Source organism: Felis catus, chromosome B4, assembly GCF_018350175.1.
Source record: "Felis catus isolate Fca126 chromosome B4, F.catus_Fca126_mat1.0, whole genome shotgun sequence".
Lineage (NCBI taxonomy): Eukaryota > Metazoa > Chordata > Mammalia > Carnivora > Felidae > Felis > Felis catus.
Window position 1 is genome coordinate 72131334 of NC_058374.1, and position 22178 is coordinate 72153511.

Here is a 22178-nt window from a genome sequence, read left to right on the forward strand (position 1 = left end):
CCCATGATGTCATTTGTTCCTCAGAACTGCTAACACTTGTCACAACTCAAACACTAAGCTAAACCTTCAATATGCCGAGAAAGTAGTATGTTTGGGTGCCTACAGAGGAGCTATGCTATGAATCTTCTTTTGTGGGTTTTCTCTCTGGTCCCCCCACTTCTGAACAGTGGTGCAACAGGGCAAATTACACTCCTTCCTCTCCAAATCTGCCATGTGTTCTCATTCCTCTCCACCCACATCTGCATATTCTCTTCCACCCGTAGAACCAAGACATTAAAAACAGAACAGAAGATGTTTCAGGGCCGGTTTCTCCCCCACTTCAGTTTACCTTCATGTGTCTTCTCTGCCTCATGTGAAAATCACTTCACCTCAGCTCCCTCACAAAACCCACCGCTTCTACCAGGAAGCCCCTAAAATAATCCAAGGAGCATGGTTTGCTGCTAAGCTAATTCAAAAATCAAAAAAAATACTTAACATACATTAGATGTTTGGTAAATGTCAGACACAGTTTCATCCACAATCTATCTACACATCAACTCTAAGAAGTAGTGCTGCTTTTATATCAGAGATTAGTTAAGGAACAAGATCAAGGTCATGCAACTAGTGAACAAAGGATTCAAACACAACATGTCCAGCTCTGGAGTCCATGGACCCAACTACTACTGCGTCTCACTATGAATTTACAGTCCCTTCCATCATTTCTTCCCTATGTCCAGGCCATTAGAGTAGGACTTTTCAGAGCAGTGGTCTGCTGTCCTCATTCTAAATCCTCCCTTTGTAGGGAAAGATATGTGGTTGCCTGGGTTCCCCATCCTTTCCCCAGAATGAAGAATGTCAGCAGAGGCACCATTAAGAATGACTCGGTAAACTATTGTCCGAGGGCCCAATGGCTGGCAGCAGGCCAAACAGGAAAGGGAAGAGTCAGGCTCCACTTTTCTTCCCACCAGCTCTCTCCCTAGTTCTTTTTAATTACACTGGCCCATTTCTGAGTTTCAACAAATGAGTTTACAGAGTGAAACAAAAGTCATCATTACAAAAAATATCCACTAATAAAGCATTTGCTTATAAAATGAGTTTGCACATATATCTACCTCTTCAATGTTGATTCTAACTGAAACCTAGCTAGCAAAAGATGAAAATTTTCACAGAGTCTATAAAAAACCATGTGAGAAAAGTGCTCAAATGACACACAAAGGCACTAACTTCTGGTGGTCTGACACAGGTAGATAAAAATAAAAAATAAAAATTTTACCATTATGACAAACATCAAAACATAATGGTTTTGCATTAAAAGGATAAAGAGAGAGCCTTCACATGTTTTTGCAAACACACACACACACACACACACACACACACACACACACACAACACTTGATTTTGCTCTATTTGCTCTGTTTTTAACTCAGTTAAATGATTACATACATTCTGCCATATATATACTGAGACATATAATTTTCATAGTTTTTAGCTTCATTCTTTAAGATAAAGTCCCAAACTTTCTTCTTCAGTATTTTTTTTTATTTTTTTAATATATGAAATTTATTGTCAAATTGGTTTCCATACAACACCCAGTGCTCATCCCAAAAGATGCCCTCTTCAATGTCCATCATCTTCTTCACTATTTGTAATTAAATCTCAGTTCCTATTTTACCTCCTCTAATATTTTATGTAAACATCCCCCCCATTATACTGTGTGCCCCATTCTTATACACAAAAGCACTGCAGTAAAAAACAAAACAAACAAACAAAAAAAAACAACTAATAGAATTGAAGTAAAATCAACAGGAGACATATCATACTGTAAGGCCTTAATGTCTGATACCTAAGTTATCAGTTAGCAGGTATTGAATTATAGGCAGGTATTAACAAGAATGGGAAAGAGGGTAGGTGTCTGCAAGACTGGACCAACATGAGGACAAGGAGCCAGTGGGAGATGGAATAAAGGAAAAGAAAGGTGGAGCCTCTTCACTTTAACTGCTATCCAGGGTATGCCTCAGCCATGACATTCAAAGTCATCCACTTGTTGGAGATTGTCAAGACTGCTCCAGCTCCTCCCAAACCAAACCTAGTTGGCATCCCACAGAAATCCCTGGCACTTTTGATAAAGACTATCAGTTATGCTTGCGCCTGCCCATAATTATGCCTACCACACTTACTGGGTGCCAAACACCATGCTAAGTGTTATCCATTCTGCTTCTAAAATATTCATGCTAATTTTCCCCCCTCCACTTCTGAATTAACCTTTTGAGGGAGAAAGGGTCTATTTTTAAAAAATAAATACAATGGGGGCGCCTGGGTGGCTCAGTCGGTTGGGCGGCCGACTTAGGCTCAGGTCATGATCTCGCGGTCCGTGAGTTCGAGCCCCGCGTCGGGCTCTGTGCTGACCTGCTCAGAGCCTGGAGCCTGTTTCGGATTCTGTGCTTCCCTCTCTCTCTGACCCTCCCCCGTTCATGCTCTGTCTCTCTCTGTCTCAAAAATAAGTAAACGTTAAAAAAAATTTTTTTAAATAAATACAATCAAAAAGCCTGGTGCTTGATTTTGTTCTTTGCTCCCAGAATGATCTCATAGCTAAACGATAGAGAGAATTTCTTAAAGACTCAGCATTCAGTATGAAGCCTCTGACTTTACACGTTAAGAAATTATTTTAATTTTTTCTAACGTTTATTTATTTTTGAGAGAGAGAGCGAGTGAGTGAGGGAGCAGGGGAGGGGCAGAGAGAGAGGGAGGCACAGACTCTGAAGCAGGCTCCAAGCTCCGCCCTGTCAACACAGAGCCCCCTGTGGGCATCAAACTCACAAATCGTGAGGTTATGACCTGAGCCTAAGTCAGACGCTTAACCAACTGAGCCACCCAGATGCCCCAGAAACTATTTTAAACTACAAATGACTAACATAACTTTAACCAGCTAATTCAAGTTTCCAACAACCCTACAAACACACTCTCATGCATAGTAGAGGGAGGGCTCAAAATAAAATTTAATTCAGTTACAAAACAAATGGATGCTAATGTTTAACATATATATTAGTTTCCTATGGTTGCTGTAACATATCACTTTAATGGCTGAATCAATGCAAATTTATTATTTCACAGTTCTGAGCGTCAGAAGTCCAAAATGAATTCATTAGGCTAAAATCAAGGTGTTTGCAGGGCTGTGTTTCTCCTAGAAGTTCTAAAAGAAAAATCCTTTTTTTTTTTTTTTTTTTTTTTTGCGTTTTATAGCTTCTAGGAGCTTCCCACATTCCTTGGCTCACAACCAGCTTCCAACTTCAAAACCAGCAATGACCTATCAAGTCTTTCTCACAATGCATCACACTGACACTGATGCCTCTACCTCCCTCTTCCGTAAATTAAGGTATCCTTACGATTACATGGGACCCACTCAGATAATCCAGGATAATCTCCATATTTGACGTCACCTGATTAGCAACCTTAACTACTTCTTTTTTTAAAATGTTGGTTTATTTTGAGAGAGAGCAAGTGCACATGAGCTGAGGAGGGGCAGTGAGAGACAGACAGAGAGAGAGAGAGAATCCCAAGCAGACTCAGCACAGAGCCCAACTTGGGGCTTGAACCCATGAACTGTGAGATCATGACCTGAGCCAAAATAAAGAGTCAGACGCTTAACCAGTTGAGCCACTGGACGCCCTACCAACCTTAATTGCTTTTGTAACCTTAATCCCCCCCCTTGCCAAGTAACATACTATATTTACAGGTTCTGAGGGTTTAGTATGTAAACGGTTGGGAGACCGTTATTCAGCCTACAACAGCCCGTCTTTCACACCCAAAGATTCATATGCATCCCACATGCAAAATATATTCACTCTATCCAAAAGTCCCCAAAGTCTCAACTCAGTAGAATATCAACTCGAAGTTTAAATCTGGTCTAAATCTTATCAATTCAAAAGCCCCAAATGTCAACACCTAAATCAGGTACAAATGAGGCCTTGGGTACCATCCATTCCGAGGCACAGTTCCTCTCCATCTGTGAACCTGTCAAGCTCAAGAAACAAGATGTCTGTTCCCAAAATACAATGGTGCAATAGACATGGGATAATAATTATAGACATTCCCATGCAAAAAGAGAGAAAATAGAAGTTTAAAAATTAGACATCAGACTCATGCAACTTTGAAATCCAGCTAGGCAAATTATATTTGATTTCAAAGTCTAGGAATAATCCTCTGTGGTCCTTGGCTCCACCCTCTGGGATCTCAGCTGTGCCTTCTGGGCTCTCAGTTGTACCCTCTTAGTCAACCTTATTTTTTCATAAAAGGTGGTTCGTGTTTGCAGCTGAGTAGATTAATCAGCTTGTTTCTTGCTTGTAGAATTTTAGGGATCAACAACCTTCTTTTACTACATCCTCACTTCCCTTTTCAGGCCCAGCCAGTTGCATTTTTGCTGGTATAGTATTCTCAAGAACCACATGGGTCCCCCCATATGTGTCATGGTGATTTACTCCATTAGACAAGAGGCTCCTCCACAGATATTTCTTGGCTACATTTATCTCTGTAACTGGCTTCTGCTGAGATGTTTGAGGGAATCCATGAGTTGCATGTTCAATTTCTTCAAAGAGCCCTCTATGTGACTGAGTACTCTGACCTTACTTCTGAGACCCTAGCAAAACGTTTTCCCTAGAAAACCATCGGCTTTCTCTCCAAGGCAGGCATTCCTGACAATGAATCTCCTCACTTTAGCATCATTTTCAATCTGGGAGGCTGAGAATTTCCCAAATATCAAGTTCTGGTTTCATTCTGCTTAATAGTTTTTCCTTCAATCTGCCTCTCTCCTCTCACTTTTTACTAGAGGAAGCAGTACGAAAAACCCAGGCTGCACCTTCAATAATATGCACATAAATCAACGCAGCTAAATACCTAAGTTCATATTTACAAGCTTTACTTTGCACATAACTGCAGGACACAATTTAGCTAAGCTTTCTGCCACTATATAACAAGGATCCCCTTTCCTCCAGTTTGCAATAGCATGTTCCTGATTTCTATCTAAGCTCCCAGGGGCAAGTGTCTTTAACGTCCACATAACCCACAGTTCATGACAATTTAAGAATTCTCTAAGGTGATTTAGGATTTCTCTACCACACTTTTCATTTTCTTCTAAATCCTTCCTAGTAGAATTGCCATCACCATATTGTTCCTAACAGTCTATTCAAGACAATCTAGGTTTTCCTATAATGCTCTTCAAAATTCTGCGAGTCTATGCCCATTTCCCAATTGCAAAGCCACTTCCACATTTTTGGGTATTTCTTACAGCAGCCCCCATGTCCACATATCAAAATCTGTACTAGTTTCCTATTGCTGCTATAAAAAATCACCACAAGCTTAGTGACTTCAGTCAACACAATTTATTATCTCACAGTTCTGGAGGTCAGAAATGGGCTAAAATCAAGTGTCAGCAGCGCTGGACACTCTAAGGGAAAATCCATTTTCTTGCCTTTTTCACCTTCTCAGGACTGCCCACACTCTTTGGCTCATGGCCTACTTTTATCTTCAAAGGCAGCAATGGCAGGTTGAGTCATTCTCTCATTGCATCACTGACACTGACTCTTCTGGCTCCCTCTTCCAGATCTAAAGGACCTTTGTGATTACATGGGGACTAACCATAGAATCCAGAATAGTTCTTACCCTAAGGTCAGTTGATTACCAACCGCAACTCTACATACATCTTAATTTCCTCTTGACAGGTAACATAACACAGTATCAGGTTCCTAGTATCAGGACATGAACATCTTTGAGGAAGCATTATTCTGCCTACCACAATATATCTTTATGTAATGACAAATTTTCAATTCTCTTCTATTAACATGGCCTACCCTGTAATCTGGTCTCTGCTCTCTTCATTTGTGATCATTTCATATCACAACCGTATGCTTCCACTACTCTGAATTTCTTCCATTTTTTTCAAATGCACAATGCTCATTCCAGGCTTGGGATCTTGGTTCATGCTATTTCCTTTGTCTCTGTGATTCTCCCTCTCTGAATCCCCATAGCCCCTCTTCTACAGACTAAGTATCCTTCAGCTATCAGCTTAAATGACTCTTCTTCAAAGATAGTCTCCCTGATCCTGTGACTCCCTAGATAATAGATTCCCATTGCACTCTTAGTTTTTCTTCATAGCATTTACCTTAACAGTGATTAAATTATTATCTATGTAAATATTTATTTAATGACTATCTTTAAGACACTCTGAAAGTAAAGTTCTAACTTATTCCTTTGCTTCATGCCTAACACCTAGCAGAATACAACTGCACAACAAAAATTTATTTAAATGAATAAACATATCTCCTTTAATCCCGATAACAACATTAATTTTATAATTGAGGGTGCTGAAATTCAGAGAAATTGAGTAACTTTACCATAGTAAAACAACTAATGAGATTCCACTTGGGTCTATCTTGACTTCTAAGCCCATCTCTTTGTCACTGTGTTATTCTATTCTATTGGGGCACCAATGACCACTGTCCCTAGTCCATGGATGTCCACTGACCATCATATTGACAAATACTCATTGCAAGCTTGCTTTCCTTAATGCAGCTACCTTTACCTAATAAAGTCAATGGCCTAACACCAAATGCCCAATTTCAGTCCTGTTTTTAAATACTGACCTAAGAGTAGGCTTGTGGACGTTTTTTTTCCCCTTTAAAATCTTAAAGCTCTTTAAAAAAAAATAACTACTAAGCTTATTTTTAAATTACCAACTCAGGAAGAAAATACGCTTTGATTTTATCTTACTTCTCTTGCGGGGATTAATGATATCATAAAATCTGTGAACACCTTAAAAGAAATTTTATTAAACCAACAGATGAAACTATCAACTTTGGGAATCTGGCCAAAGAAAGTGTTAAAACCAAAGATCTAAAAATCATGCTAACATTGCTAGAAAGTGCTAGAACTGTGTTTCTTATGCTCTCTTTCTTAGTCTCCCATGTACAGAGAAGAAAGAACATTATCATTACAAATATTTCCTAGACTTTAAACAAGGTAAGTAGGTAGAATTCTATCTACAATTACACTAGTCCTTAAGATTTCAGAACTCTTTACAAGCCTTCAGAGGTCTTTTTCATTGTCAGCATTCAGTCCTCTATTTTTTAAAAATGTAATATATTTTTGTGGCTATGAGTCAGACTGAAGCTAGAAATACTTAGATTTTGATGTAGATTCCAAACTGTTGCTTGGATACTTTTTCCTTTTGAAAATGATTATAACTGGCACACATAAAAAGCCACATTTATTAAAGGATGATCTAATTTAGCATCTTCTTACTTCAGTTTCCAATTCAGCTACAAATCAAATTTCAACAACAACAAAACAATTTTAGTGATACTAAATTTTTAGTGATACAGTTGCTATTATGATAAAAACCAGATATGACTTGGAAATATATTCCCACTTGCTTTTATTATCATATATAATAAAATATAATTATTAATATAGATTCATATTGCACAATAACTTACAAAAGTTATTTATAGTTTCAAAAAGCACTGAATTACAAGCATCTTAAATAGCACCACAGAGAATAATGAAGTAGTCAAAAGGAGAAGCAATATTAAACGAGCAAAAATCATTGGGAAATTATATGCTGAGATTTCTTTATTTTAAAGCTAAGAGACAAAAGAAGATGGTTTTATTACTGCAGGAGAAATTTAATGGTTCAAAATCTCTTCCATCTATATAGAACATATTTGATAGCACAAAGTAACTTATCTGATAGGTTCATGTGAAATCTGAGAGCATCTCACAAGTTTTGTAATTTGTTACCATCCTGCTATGATATTTGACACACTATACGAAAATATCTGCAACACCCTCAATTGACCATAAATCAAATCCATCAAATCTTCAGAGTCTAAAAGCTTTTGTCTCTCTAAAAGCCATGGAATCCCCGTGAAGCAGGAGTTAGAAGTGGCTTCTTAACAATATTTTCTAATAGCAGAGAAAAGATATTTCCAAGGTAATGCAGAACTACCAAGCAGAGCCAAAGATCCACCTGTTGTCAATTGATAATCTAAATCTCAGAATAAAAGAAGTTAGTAGAGCATAATCAATAGATCAGTAACATATGCCTACTGAGAACACAGCAGGTAGCAAATACTTGCTGATTGATTGGCTATATGAAATAAAGCTCATAATTTGGCAGGAAATGAAATTTTACATCTTCAGTTCTCAAAAACTAGATTTGTTAGGCATTTACTCAGTGCAGGGCTTAGTACCAACAAGGAAATAAAATCAATTCATTGATATGCATTGATAAGTAGTTACAATGGACAATTCATTTGCAACACAATGCCAACCTTGATGAACTGGCAATTTAAATAAAGATGAATACTAAATATTGCTTTAAAAAAAGTAACCAGGAAAAGATATTTGTGCCTTGAGACTATTTCCTAGAAATTGTCTAATTGCCTAGCATGAGAACATAAAATCACAGTCCTGAAGGTTTCTAGTTGTGACAGCTCAGATACTCTTCTGAGAAAACTATGAACACTAGTACAATTTAAAGGAGCTTTGGAAATTTTAAGGGCACTTCAACATCATTTGTTTATTAGGAGCGTTAGCTTCTGTAAAGCTTTTCAGTTACTCAAATTAGCAGTCCTGAAATAACTTCGCTTCCAGTTCACAGGGACTGAAAATCAGAGGTTTTAAAAAGAAGAAAAAAGGAAGAAAAGACCAGAAGCTTATCCCTAATGACACTTCTCTTCCACATTGTGAATTTTGCTGACAGTCTAGTTTTATTTCCTTTATTAGATTTAGTCATTCTTTTTAAAGGATTCGATAGCTAGGCTGCACCTCTACCCCTCCCCCCAAAAGACGTTTAAGTAAATAAAACATCATCACAAATATTTATCACAATAGAAATAGTTAGTGGGCTCACCATAATTAAAACAGAAAATTACATTTTTATAAGAGTAAGCTTGTTTTAAATAACTGCAGCACATGTCAATTTCCTCCTTTTCCCGTTGTAAGCTTTAGTGCTACTGTCCATGGTGACACATACTGGCTATGTCAGGCAACAACACCACTACAGAGACATTCAAGTTTTATTTTATTTCTGTTTCTTGGTGGCAGATTTGCTGAAGTGGTTTTATTTTGCACATCCAACTCTTTAGTAATTATGAAGCCATGGCACCAAAATCACACAAGAAAACTCAGGGTGGCTAGCTTAGTCAGTTCATCAGCTATGTTACACCAAACTTCATTTCTCTTTTGCCTTCATCTGTACTTCACAATATATGAAACGAATCTTTCTGTATGTGTTTAGCTACCTTTTAGAATCTCATATTACATCTTTCCACAAATCAAGCAATATTCAAAAGCTTTGGTAAATCAAAGGTGACAGCTTGATGTATTGGAATTTGCTTCAAACTATACTTTTATATATAAATTATAATGTCGACATTCGTGTATGGCCAACGTCCACTGACTTAAAAGAAAAGTTTTATTATATTAAGTATACAATTAATGGTGATACAAGATATACCTTTGAATTAAAATTTATTTGAAAGATTTTCAAAATCATATTTAAGAGATTATTATTCTTTCTCTTGACATTGTTAGAGTAGAATCGTGATCTTTCAATAAGAAATCGTTTTACATATAGTATGTTTGTGATATACAGTAGATAAAATTATTGAGAGGTATTCATTTTTCCAGAAAGCTACTCCACATAAAGAAATTCTTCCCAACCAGGCACCATTGTACCTGGAACTTTCAGAGAGCAGTGTCTTAACTAAGATTAAGCTATCCTATTTTCTACCTAAATCAATTTCACCCAAATGAGGCGTTTGTGCTATAATTCATTGTTCCCCAGACTCTAAAATCAACCATCTGCCATCGGAGTTTCTGTACAGTAATTAAGGAACTATCCATTAGAACTGGCAAGAGTACAAAGTAAGGAGGTGGGGGCGGGAGGGGAGAAAAACCAAACCACTTAAAAAGAGATGGAAGGTGTGTGTCTGTCACGTTAACCCCTCCATATCTCAGGTCCAGATTACTGTCATCATCCATGAGGCAATACAGAAGTTAGGAGGAGCTGCGAGGCCAACTCCCTCCTGGGTTATCGGAACTGAAACCGCACTGGGGACTCGGCGCGCACTCCATACCTTGAAAGAGAAAGGCTTTCGTCCCATTATGCAGCCCGGGGACCTGGCGCACTCCAGTCGTGGACTCCCCAAGTTCTAACTCTGTTAAGACGTCAATCTGTAGAGAGGGGTCCACACCAAGCCCCCAAACTGGTGGGAGGGTGGGGGAGAAAGAAAAACCTCCATCAAAATGCAAGCCTCTTCCTCCAGGGCAGCAAAGAACCGAGTCTAAGAGATAATAATTGGGAACTGATGAGAGAGGCGACTCCCTCCTCCGCCGTGCGAAGCCTTACCTGAGATCAGCAGCCAAGCTTTAAATAGCGGAGCACCCAGTCCCATTTCCCTGACCTACTTTAAACCCCTCTCGGTGCAAAGTTCCCCCTCGGCCCTCAGACCCCGGACTAGGGGTGTGACCCGCCCTAGCGTCTCCAAGGCAAGCACAGAAAAATCCAAATGCAAACCCACCCCCTACTCCAAGCTTCCCACTCCAGACCTACTTCGGATTGAGGAAAAGCAAGGCGTCCCCAACCAGCTCCGGCTGCCCCCAGGCGGGGGCCATCCCATCCCCCGCCCCATCTCTGGGCCACTCACCTGCTCCGAGACCGAAGATCAAACAGAATGTTCTCAGTAAGACCCGAGACTCCATGGTGTGGATCTGCTCAGTCCATCGTCTCCCTCTTTAAAAATAAAAATAAAAATAAAAATCGAAGAGGTTCTCGGAATCAAGCGGGAAAATAGCGTTTGTGTCTCCTGCCGCTGCCTCGCATTTACTGATTAGTAGGATTAATATGAATTGGTTCCCTAAGAAAAAAATGGGAGGACACCCCAGGCACGTGAAGAACTTGGACCCTCCAATGCGCACATCATTCCCACACGCAGAGCCGAGGCGGCAGCGCCGGCAGAGCCGGGGGCCCAGAGGGAGGGGTCGAGCTCGCCCGGGGGCTGCTCCGCCGGGGAATTAGCTCCGGAGCTGAATAAAAGCAGCCGAAGTCACGACACCCCCAGAGGAAGGGAGGCGGCCCCAAGAAAGCCGGGGCTGAGGCTGCCCCGCACCCGCCCGTCTTCCCCACCGCGCGAACCTGTTGTAAAAGCAGAGACAATGGAGAGAGCGCCGGAGACGCGCGGAGGAGAGACGGCTCCCCCGGGGCGGGAGGGGCAGGCCCGGGGAGGCGGGGAGACCAGGAGTGGGGAGGGACCGCCGGGGGCGAGGCCAGGCGCTCCGCGTCCCTCTCCAGCACGGGGCTCCTTGGTCTCCAAGCCCCGTCTAGCGAGCCCCGGAGCTGCTGCAGCCCCGCCCTCCTATCCCCCCCCCCCCCGCCCCCCGCCCTCACTCGCTGGCCCCGGGGAAGCCAACCTCCTTTCGGGATCGAAAGATCTAAATTCAAGGTGCTAAGTTGATGGGCGGTCTTTGCTCTCACCCCTTGATTTGGGACGCGTGTCTTGAAAGACAGACGGGAGAGAAAGGACCACCCAGTCGCAGAAGGCAAGGCTAGGAGACGCGCTCGCCCGCCCTTTAGGCAAAGGAGGGAAGCCCGCGTATTGTGTACTGGGCTCCGAAACAGCCCCGGGGACTGGAAAAGGAACTCCCTCTCTGGGGCATGAGGCGGAGGGCTGCCAAAGCCAACTAGACGCTCCTGGTGGGGCCGGACGAAGTAGAGAGAGACAGGGGGAGGCAGGAGGAGAGCCTGGAAATCCCTGCGAGCCCTAGCGGAGAGGTTCCCTGCCCGGGGCGGGGCGCTGGAGAGCTTCCCAGAAACGGAAGGCGTCGGGGAGAACTTATCCTGGAACTGCTGGACAGCTCCGGGACCTAGAGCGCCCCCTGCCAAACAGCGCCGAGAACCGGACTCTTGGTTCTCCAGAACCAGCACACAGCAGGAGACAAGGGCAGCAGAGCGAGTGTGCCTGTCCACGCTGAAAAGAAGAAATGATAGGTAGGTGGATAAATGGATGGATGGATGGACGGACGGATGGATGGATGGATGGATGGATGGATCCATGCATGCATAAGAGAAAGAGAGCAGAGAGAGAGGAGAGAAATAAGCGGAAGGCAGAGCCTGGGCAAAAAAGAAGAGCGCCCCCCGCCCATTGTTGACCACACTCAAGCACTCAAGCAGGCTCTACACACCCTTCCCACCTACACGCTAGGACCATAACAGCGAGGTCATTTGAGGTCTAATTCTCAACGCACAAAAGTACATTCAAGGTCAATTGCACATATTTTTCAACACAGCCCTAAAATTCTGAGGTAAATCTCAAATAACAAAATTCAATGCCCATATTGAAAAGAATTTCAAAAGTGATTAAAATGTTAATTGCTCCAAAGATTAAGTTTCTTAACCTTCCATCCAAATAGATTCTGAATTCTCTAACAGGATGCTGCACAGCTAGTTACCAAAATAACTATAGGGTACAGTCTGAGTCTCCAGTAGAGAAATATGTACTATATTATACTATAATGGGATGAGGGGGATGTTTTAGCTCTATTCTTGTAATTTTTAAGGAAAAAAACAGAATCTGGACATTTTTTCAGTTTAATTTTTAATTTTCTCTATCAAATTTTCCACTTAAATCTATTTGAAATTTTTTAAAGTTTAAGAAAGAAATATTCCAGTACTTACATGAAGTATTGTATGAAACTTCCTAAATTTGAAAAAAAAAAACCATAATCTAGTTGAATTGATCAATTCAAAGGAAATTATTCATCAGGAAAATAAAGATTTTTCTATAGGAGTACATCAAAAATATTGGATTGTAATAAGTATCTATAAATGTTACATAAATTTCAGATAATGGAATTATTTAATATTCTAATAAGAAGGAAAGGTAAATATACATATACATACATATTTACATGTAGAAGTTGTCCCAACCTATAAGTACTCAACCAAATCACAGAATCAGGAATACTCTCCAATCTCTCTGATGCTCACCTCTTATATGCTGAAAGCTGATGGTCAGTAAGCTTATCTCTAGCCCCCCCCCCCCACTTATGCTCTCTCCAGAAGAGTGGTATTTCGTATCCAAAATTATTGCAGTTGAAACTGCTACTATAATTATGTGACCTAATTAAAGTCATGGAAGCCATTAAAATATGACTACAGAGAGAGACAGAGAAGAGTGAGCTATTTCTATAAAACTAAAGTATAAAGCTTTGGAAACCTGTAAGAAAAGTGAGTCATTGTATTAGGTACGGCAGGGTTATCAGCCTGGGTAGGGGTTCTCAACTTTAGAGCTATGGACATTTTAAGGTTGGACACTTCTTTGCTAGGACTGTCCTGTGCCTTGTAAGATGATTAATAGCATCCCTGGTCTCTATCCACTTAATGCCAGTATTTTCAATATTTCATTTTATCTATAGGTCCTGTAATTATACCTTTTTGTGTAGCTTCTTAAATTGATGCTCTAGGGAATACAACATACATACTTAACTTTTCACCATCTCCTCTATGGTAGATGAAGTATGAGGTAGTCTCTATGCTACCACTTCCATTGGAATGTGGAAACTTGACCAGGATATTGGTCCTTTTATCTTCCTTTATGTTGTCGTTGCCTTATGTATTAAATCAGCATACACTGAAACTTCCTTCAGATAATGTCAAAACGTTTGCTTGAAGTCACTGTGGGAGGCATAATAATGGGCTTCCCCACCCTCCAAAAATACTTGTCCTAATCACTAGAACTCGTGAATGTTACCTTGCCTAGTAAAGGGATTTAAGGTTGAGGATGGAATTACGATTTCTATTCAGGTGACTTTAAAATAGATTATCCTGGATTGTTTGGATGTGACCAATAAAATCACAAAAGTCTTTACATGTGCAAGAGAATGGCAGAAGAGTTCAGAGTGGCCTAAAATGAGAAGAATTTGTTTTGCTGTTGCTGTCTATGCAGATGGAAGACTACAGAAGGACCATGAGCCTAGGTATGTCAGTGCACAGCCTCAAGAAGCTGGAAAATATGAGAAAAAGGATTCCCCCTACATCCTTGGAGCAGAACAGAACCCTGCCAATACCTTGATTTTAGTCCAGTGAGATTCATTTGAAGCTTTTGAGCTACAGAACTATAATAAATTTTTGCAGTTTTAATCCACTAACTTTGTGGCAATTTGTTTCAGCATTCACAGAAAACTAAGGTAAATACCACATAATGAAAAATTCAATTGAAATAATAGATTCTACTGACCCTGAAAGGGTTCCCTTCTACCATATACAAACCTAAACAAAATGTTTAATATTTTTTTATTCATAAGAAGAAAGAGGGGCTCCTGGGTGCCTCTGTCGGTTGGGCATCCGACTTCGGCTCAGGTCATGATCTCGCAGTTTGTGAGTTCGAGCCCTGCATTGGGTTCTGTGCTGACAGCTCAGAGCCTGGAGCCTGCTTTGGATTCTCTGTCTCCCTCTCCCTCTGCACCGTCCCCTGCTCATTCTCTGTCTCTCTCTGTCTCAAAAATAAATAAAACATTAAAAAAAGTTTAAAAAAAAAAGAAGAAAGAAAATTCTCAGATGCTATGAGGAAAAAAGTAGCTGGAGATTGGCAGAGAAAGAAGTAGCCAATTCAATGATTGGGTGAGGGCAGGACATAGGGCTTCAGACTCAATGGGGGCCCTAAGACAATGGGGTAGGATTTTAATATCCACACAAGAACTGGAAACAATGAATTATGGCCAAAGCCAGAAGAGGTGAAGGTGTTAATGGTCCCTCTGATAAAAATAGGAAGCTTTGAAGGATTATACTGCATATAAAAAGAAACTTTAAAAAATTTTGTACATTTGTCTAAGATGTGACAAAAGTGCCTTTCAGCTGCACATGACCACAGGTGGAAAATAAAGTCATCTATAATAAATGTCAAAGCTCAAGCATTGCCACTTGCAGACACACAGTATAAAATTACACTCCCTACTGGTGTAGGAATTCTACAGACAGAAATTAGAATAAGACCCACAGAGTGTCCTGAAGAAGAAAATGTAAAACTTCTATTAAGGGACCTTCCAGCACATCTAGCATGTGAGGAAAATTTCTGATGAGGATAAGATCACAATATAATAATATTAATAATAATAACAACAACAACAACAACAACAACAACAACAACAACACTGGAATAAAGTACCATGAAAGACAGTCAGGAGACACCACACAGAAAAAGACCATTAGTATCTCATGAACTCAGAATATCATAAAAATGTGAAAGTATAAAATATGTATGTTAAATGATTAAATTTTTTTGTGAAGGAATACAAAAAAATAATGAAAGAATAGAATTGTATGAGAAAAGATTAGGCAGATTTCAAAGGAAATCAAATAGAACTTCTGGAAATACAGGTATATTTAAAAACAATATTTAAAAAACATTGGCTGGGGGCACCTGGGTGGCTTAGTCAGTTCAGCACCTGACTCTTGGTTTTGGCTCAGGTTATGATCTCGTGGTTTGTGAGTTGAGGCCTGCATTGGGCTCCAGGCTGACAGTAGGGAGCCTGCTTGGGATTCTCTTTCTCCCCCTTTCTCTGCCCCTCCCCCGCTTTCTTTCTCTCCCTCTCAAAATTTAATAAATAAACTTTAAAAAAATGGCCATAAAAAAAGCAGCAGATAAAATAGACCTGAAAATTAATGAACAAAAAAAGTGGAGAACAAAAATTGAGAACTGAGAATGCACCAAGAATGATAAGATGAAACACACAAAAAAATCTATGAATATTAGAGTTAGAAGATCCAACACAAACTAGTTAAAAGATATGGAATAAGAGACTAGAGAGAATGGAAGCAGACACTGTTATAGGAAATATTTAAGCAACAAGTAAAAATCTTTCAAAAGTTAAAGATATGAGATTCTAATTCTGGGTAAGAGGGAATAAGCACACTCCCCTCTCTCTCTCCCATTGAATGCTATCGAATCTGGACAGAATGCATGTAGTATTTGAGGACTCAGAAAATTAAATAGCAGCAGGCAAACTGAGAAAGAAGACCAGAGTTTGAAGTACAACCATACTGGCACTGAGTACTTCTAAGAATAAACCACCACCCAAGTCACAGACTGCCTATAAAAGGCTAGTCAAAATTTGCAGTCTAAATCCAATTGAGGCATTTGCCTGCTTGAAAAAAAAAAAAAAAGAAAGAAAGAAAGAAAAAAAAAAGACATTCTCTATAGTACTGAACAAAACTCAGAGTCTCATAACATAATATTAAAATATTCAGGGGGTGCCTGGGTGGCTCAGTCAGTTAAGCGTCTGACTCTTGATCTCAGCTCAGGTCATGATCTCATGGTCCGTGAGGGTGAGCCCCACATCAGGCTCCGTGCTGACCTTGAGAACCCTACTTGGAATTCTCTCTCTTGCTCTCTGTCTCTCTTATTCTCTCACTCTCTCTCTCTCTCTCTCAAAATAAATAAATAAACAAAATTAAAATATTCAGGATATAATCTGAAATTATTTAGCATATGAAAAACCAGGGAAATTTCAACTTACATGAGAAAAACATAATCAACAAACACTAATGCCAAGATGACACAGACATTGGAATTTATTTTTTAAAAAAAAGACATTAAAGAGCTATTACAAAAATGCTCCCAAAAAATAAAGGCAAATACTCTTGAAACAAATAAGAAGACAGAAAGTGGTAGCAAATAAATAAAAGTAGAAATTTTAGACCTGAAAAGCATAATAACCAAAAATTTTAAACTCATTAAAATGAGCTCAGTACTAGAGATGACAGAGGAAAGAGTGAGCTTGATAGGTCAATTGAAATTATCCAATCTGAACAACAGAGGGAACAATTTTTTTAATTAATATAGCAGCAGTAATTTGTGAGATGAAATCAAAAGGACACTATTTCATCAGAATCCCGAGAGAGGTCAATACCAAAATAAGTATTTCAAGAAATAATGGCCTAAGACTCCTTGAGTTTGTCAAAATATGTAAACTTGTGGATTCAAGGAGCTCAGTAAATCCCAAGAGGATAAACTCAAAGTTATCCATGACCAACCATATCATAATTAAACTGCTGAAAACAATAAAAAAAGAAAACTATCACAAAGGAAAAAACATTGAAAGCAATCAGAGAAAAACGACACATTATTTATAGGGAAGCAACAATTTAAACGAATACAGACTTCTCATCAGAAACCACAAAGGCTAGATGGAGGGGAATTTCATTTTTTAAAGTGTTCAAGAATACTGTCATCCCAGAATTCTGTATCTGGTGAAAATATCCTTCAGGAATAAAGATGAAGGAAAAAAATATTCTCAGATGAAGAAAATCTGAAAGAACTGGTTGTCAGCAGGACTACTTTGAAAGAATTGCTACAGGAAGTTCTTCAAACAGAATGGAAATGATAACTGAAAGACAACTAGCATATCAGAAATCAAGAAATAGCAACAGAAATGGTAAATATCTAGGTAAACATAATAGACTATTCTTTTCTTGAGTATTGTAAAATATGTTTGATGGTTGTATTCATTTTCTATTGCTGGTATAACAACCACAAATTTAGCAGCTTAAAATAATACAAATTTACGATCTTACACTTCTGTAGGTCATAAATCTGATACTGGTCTCATCAGGCTAAGCTCAAAGTGTTGATAAGGTTGTATTCCTTTCTGAAGTCTCTAGGAAAACCCTTTTTCAACTTCTAGAGAGTGCATTCCTTGGCTCATTACCCCCTTCCATCTTCAAAGCCAGCAACAGCAGACTAAATCCTTCTGACAGTGCATCCTCTGTTTCTCTGACTACAGTTTGGAAAGGCCCTCAGCTTTTAAGCACTTATATGCTGACATTGGGGTCATCTGGATAATCTAGGATAATTCCTCCACCTGAAGGCCCTTACCCTTAATCATTTGTACAAAGTCCTTTTTCATGCCAGGGGACATATTCACAGGTTCTGGGGATTAGGGTGTGGACATTTATAAAGAGACATTCTTCTGGTTATCATACTGATTGAAAGAATTATTTTAAAATTGTCTAAAGGGAGGGGCACCTGGGTGACTCAGTCCATTAAGTGTCCAACTTCAGATCAGGTCATGATCTCGTGGTTTATGAGTTTAAGCTATCATCTGTCTCTGTGCTGACAGCTCAGAGCCTGGAGCCTGCTTGAGATTCTGTGTCTCCCTATCTCTCTGCCCCTCCCCTGCTCATGCTGTCTCTCTCTCTCAAAAATAAATATTAAAAAATATAAATTAATTTAATAAAGTAAAATTGTCTAAAGGGGTTTCAAAGTATATATATTTAATGTATAAAACAATCACAACATAAAGAGATGAGGATAAAGGAACCAATATGGTGGTAAAGTTTCTATATTCTAATTGAAGTGGTAACATATGAACTCTAAGTAGACAGGAAAAATTAAGTAGTATATTTTATTCTCTAGAACATTAATTTAAAAAGTTATACAAAGATATAGTTAAGAGGTACAATAGATGACCTGGAATATGAAAAAATATTCAAATAACTTGAAGAAGGCAGGAAAGGGTTAAGACAAGTAGAAGGAATAGAGACAAAAGAAATAATAAAATTGTAGACCAAAATCCAAACATATCAATAATGGCATTAAATATAAGTGGTTTAAACACAACAATTAAAAGACCATGGTTGTCAGAATGAACTTGAAAAATATAACACAACTATATGCTATTAAAAAAATTCATTTAAAATATAATGTGGTAACTTTAAGGCAAAAGGAATAAGAAAAAAATATACTATGCAATCATCAATCAAAAGAAAGTTCAAGTGGTTATATTAATGTCAAAAAAGTAAACTTCAGATCAAAGAAAATTACCAGGGAAAAAAGAGGTACATTACACAACAATAAAAGGATGAATTTACAAGAAGACATAATAATCATAAGTGTGTCTGCACATAATAGCAAAGCTTCAAAATATATGAAGCATTTGCCCTAGAGAAATGGTGACAGAACTGAAGGAAGCAACTGACAAATCCACAATTCTATTTAGAAACTTCTTACATTCCTCTCTCATAATCAATGGCAATCTCTAGTCCCAGATAATTCCAATGCCAAATTCCACCAAACATTTAAATAAGAAATAACATCAGGAAGACACAAATCTTCCACAAAATAGAAGAGGTAGGAACAATTCTCAACTCTTTTTAAAAGACTAGCATTACTCATACCAAAACCAAAGACAACGAAAAACAAAAACAAAATAGAACGTAGAACACGTATCTTTTGAACATACATGCAAATCCTCAACAAAATATTAGTAAATCAAATCAAACAATATATAAAAAGAACAACAAACATTCCAGGCTCTGAGCTGTCAGCACAGAGCCGTATGTGGGGCTCAAACTCACAAACCGTGAGATCATGACCTGAGCTGAAGTCAGACGCTTAACTGACTGAGCCACCCAGGTTCCCCTGATTCAACACTTTAAAATCAATCAATGTTTGGGGCGCCTGGGTGGCTCAGTCGGTTAAGCGTCCGACTTCGGCTCAGGTCATGATCTCATGGTCTGTGAGTTCAAGCCCCGCGTCGGGCTCTGTGCTGACAGCTGGAGCCTGGAGCCTGTTTCAGATTCTGTGTCTCCCTCTCTCTCTGACCCTCCCCCATTCATGCTTTGTCTCTCTCTGTCTCAAAAATAAATAAACATTAAAAAATAATAATAGGGGCACCTGGGTGGCGCAGTCGGTTAGGCGTCCGACTTCAGCCAGGTCACGATCTCGCGGTCCGTGAGTTCGAGCCCGGCGTCGGGCTCTGGGCTGATGGCTCAGAGCCTGGAGTCTGTTTCTGATTCTGTGTCTCCCTCTCTCTCTGCCCCTCCCCCGTTCATGCTCTGTCTCTCTCTGTCCCAAAAATAAAAATAAATGTTGAAAAAAAGAAAAAATTTAAAAAAAAATAGTAATAATAAAATAAAATCAATCAATGTAATCTGCTACTTTACAATCTAAAAAATATAAATCACATGATCATATCAATTGATGCAAGAAAAGCATTTGACAAAATTCAACTATTGATGACAAAATAAATAACCCACTTGTGACATAAAAATAGAAGGGCATTTCTCAATTTAATAAAGGATATTTTATTTTTTTTATTTATTTTATTTTTTTTTCAACATTTTATTTTTATTTTTGGGACAGAGAGAGACAGAGCATGAACGGGGGAGGGGCAGAGAGAGAGGGAGACACAGAATCGGAAACAGGCTCCAGGCTCTGAGCCATCAGCCCAGAGCCTGACACGGGGCTCGAAATCTCGGACCGCGAGATCGTGACCTGGCTGAAGTCGGACGCTTAACCGACTGCGCCACCCAGGCGCCCCAATAAAGGATATTTTAAAAGATCCTGCATTAACAAGCCAAGAAAAAGAAATAAAAACCATTCAGGTAGGAAAGGAAGAAATAATAATTTTTTTCCCTAGACAATTTGGTCATCTACATTTAAAAATTCAAAAGCATCTTTGAAAAAGCTATTCTTTTTTTTTTTTTTAAAAGCTATTCTAATAGCTATTAGAACTAGTAAGTGAATTTACCAATGTTACAGAATATAAGGTCAACAATACAGAAATCAATTGTGTGTCTACATGGTTGAAAGGAATCATTGAAAATATAAATAAAAAACAATACCATTTATAATAGCATTAAAAGACAAAAATGCAAATGGATAAATCTATAGACAAGATTTAACACTGAGAATTATGGAACATTGCTGATGGAAATTAAAGGAGGTCTAAATGGATGAAAAGATTTATCATGCTCATTGATAAGAAGATTTCATGTTAAGGTATCAATAATGTAGGTCTACTTATATAGATCTACAGATTTAAGATAATTCCAGCCAAAATACCAGTAGGCTACTTGATAGCAATTGATAAGCTGATTCTAAAATTTATATGTAAAGGCAAAGAAAATAGAAAAGCCAAAAATAATTGAAAGAGAGAAAAATTAGTAGTGCCTGAGTGGCTCAGTCAGTTAAGCATCTAACTTCAGCTCAGATCATGATCTCATGGTTCATGGGTTCCAGCCCTGCATCTGTGTCTGTGCTGACAGCTCAGAGCCTGGAGCCTACTTCAGATTCTGTGTTTCCCTCTCTCTCTCTGCCCCTTTCCCATTCACACTCTGTCTCTCTCTCTCTCTCAATAATAAATAAACATTAAAGAAAAAGAAAAATTAGAGGATTCACACCATTTGACTTCAAGCTTCTATAAAGCTATACATCAACACAATATTAGGATGAGGACAGACATATAAATTAATGGAATAAACCAAAGAGCATAGGAATAGACTCACATATATGCTTCTTGATTTTTTATGAAAGCATAGATATTTCAACGGATAATTTATAATTTTTTAAATTTTAATTCCAGTATAATTAACATACAGTATTATATTAGTTTCAAGTGTACAATATAGTTTCAGCAATTCTATACATTACTCAGTGTCATCATGATAAGTGTACTCTTTTTTTTTTTTAATTTTTTTTTTCAACGTTTATTTATTTTTGGGACAGAGAGAGACAGAGCATGAACGGGGGAGGGGCAGAGAGAGAGGGAGACACAGAATCGGAAACAGGTTCCAGGCTCTGAGCCATCAGCCCAGAGCCCGACGCGGGGCTCGAACTCACAGACTGCGAGATCGTGACCTGGCTGAAGTTGGACGCTTAACTGACTGCGCCACCCAGGCGCCCCGATAAGTGTACTCTTAATCCCCTTCACCAATTCACTCATTACCTCACCCACCTCCCCTCTGGTAACCATAAGGATTTGGGGGCAGTTTGGGGGTGGGGGGTTGTTTTGTTTTCATAGAGAGAGCACACACACAAACAGGGGAGTAGGGCAGAGAGAGAGAGAGAGAGAGAGAGAGAGAGAGAATCTTAAGCAAACTCCACACTCAGCGCAGAGCCCAAAGTGGGGCCCAATCCTACAACCCGGGATGATGACTTGAGCAGAAATCAAGAGTCAGACACTCAACCAACTGAGCCACCCAGACTCCCCTCTGGTAACCATCACTTTGTTCTCTGTAGTTAAGAGTCTGTTTTTTGGTTTATTTCTTTTTCTCCTTGTTCATTTGTTTCTTAAATTCCACATATGAATGAAATCATATGGTATTTGTCTTTCTCTGACTGACTTAACTTCACTTAACATTATAT

At 39.1% G+C, this 22178-nt stretch overlaps 1 protein-coding gene across 4 annotated transcripts in view; it reads right to left on the reverse strand.

Annotated features, from left to right (window-relative positions):
* The window catches only part of NELL2 (neural EGFL like 2), a 390253-nt gene that overhangs the window by 318432 nt on the left and 49643 nt on the right, over positions 1-22178 (reverse strand). For 2 of the 4 annotated variants that reach the window (XM_045061670.1, XM_023256973.2), the window contains 2 exons: positions 10683-10768; positions 10113-10241 (listed from right to left, as the gene is read on the reverse strand). In XM_045061670.1, the coding sequence (XP_044917605.1) occupies positions 10113-10241; positions 10683-10737 (184 nt within the window). In that variant the 5' untranslated portion in view covers positions 10738-10768. Of the gene's footprint in view, positions 1-10112; positions 10242-10682; positions 10769-11170; positions 11320-11509; positions 11627-22178 lie in introns of those variants that run through there. The other 2 variants (XM_019834835.2, XM_011283881.4) reach the window with 2 other exon arrangements.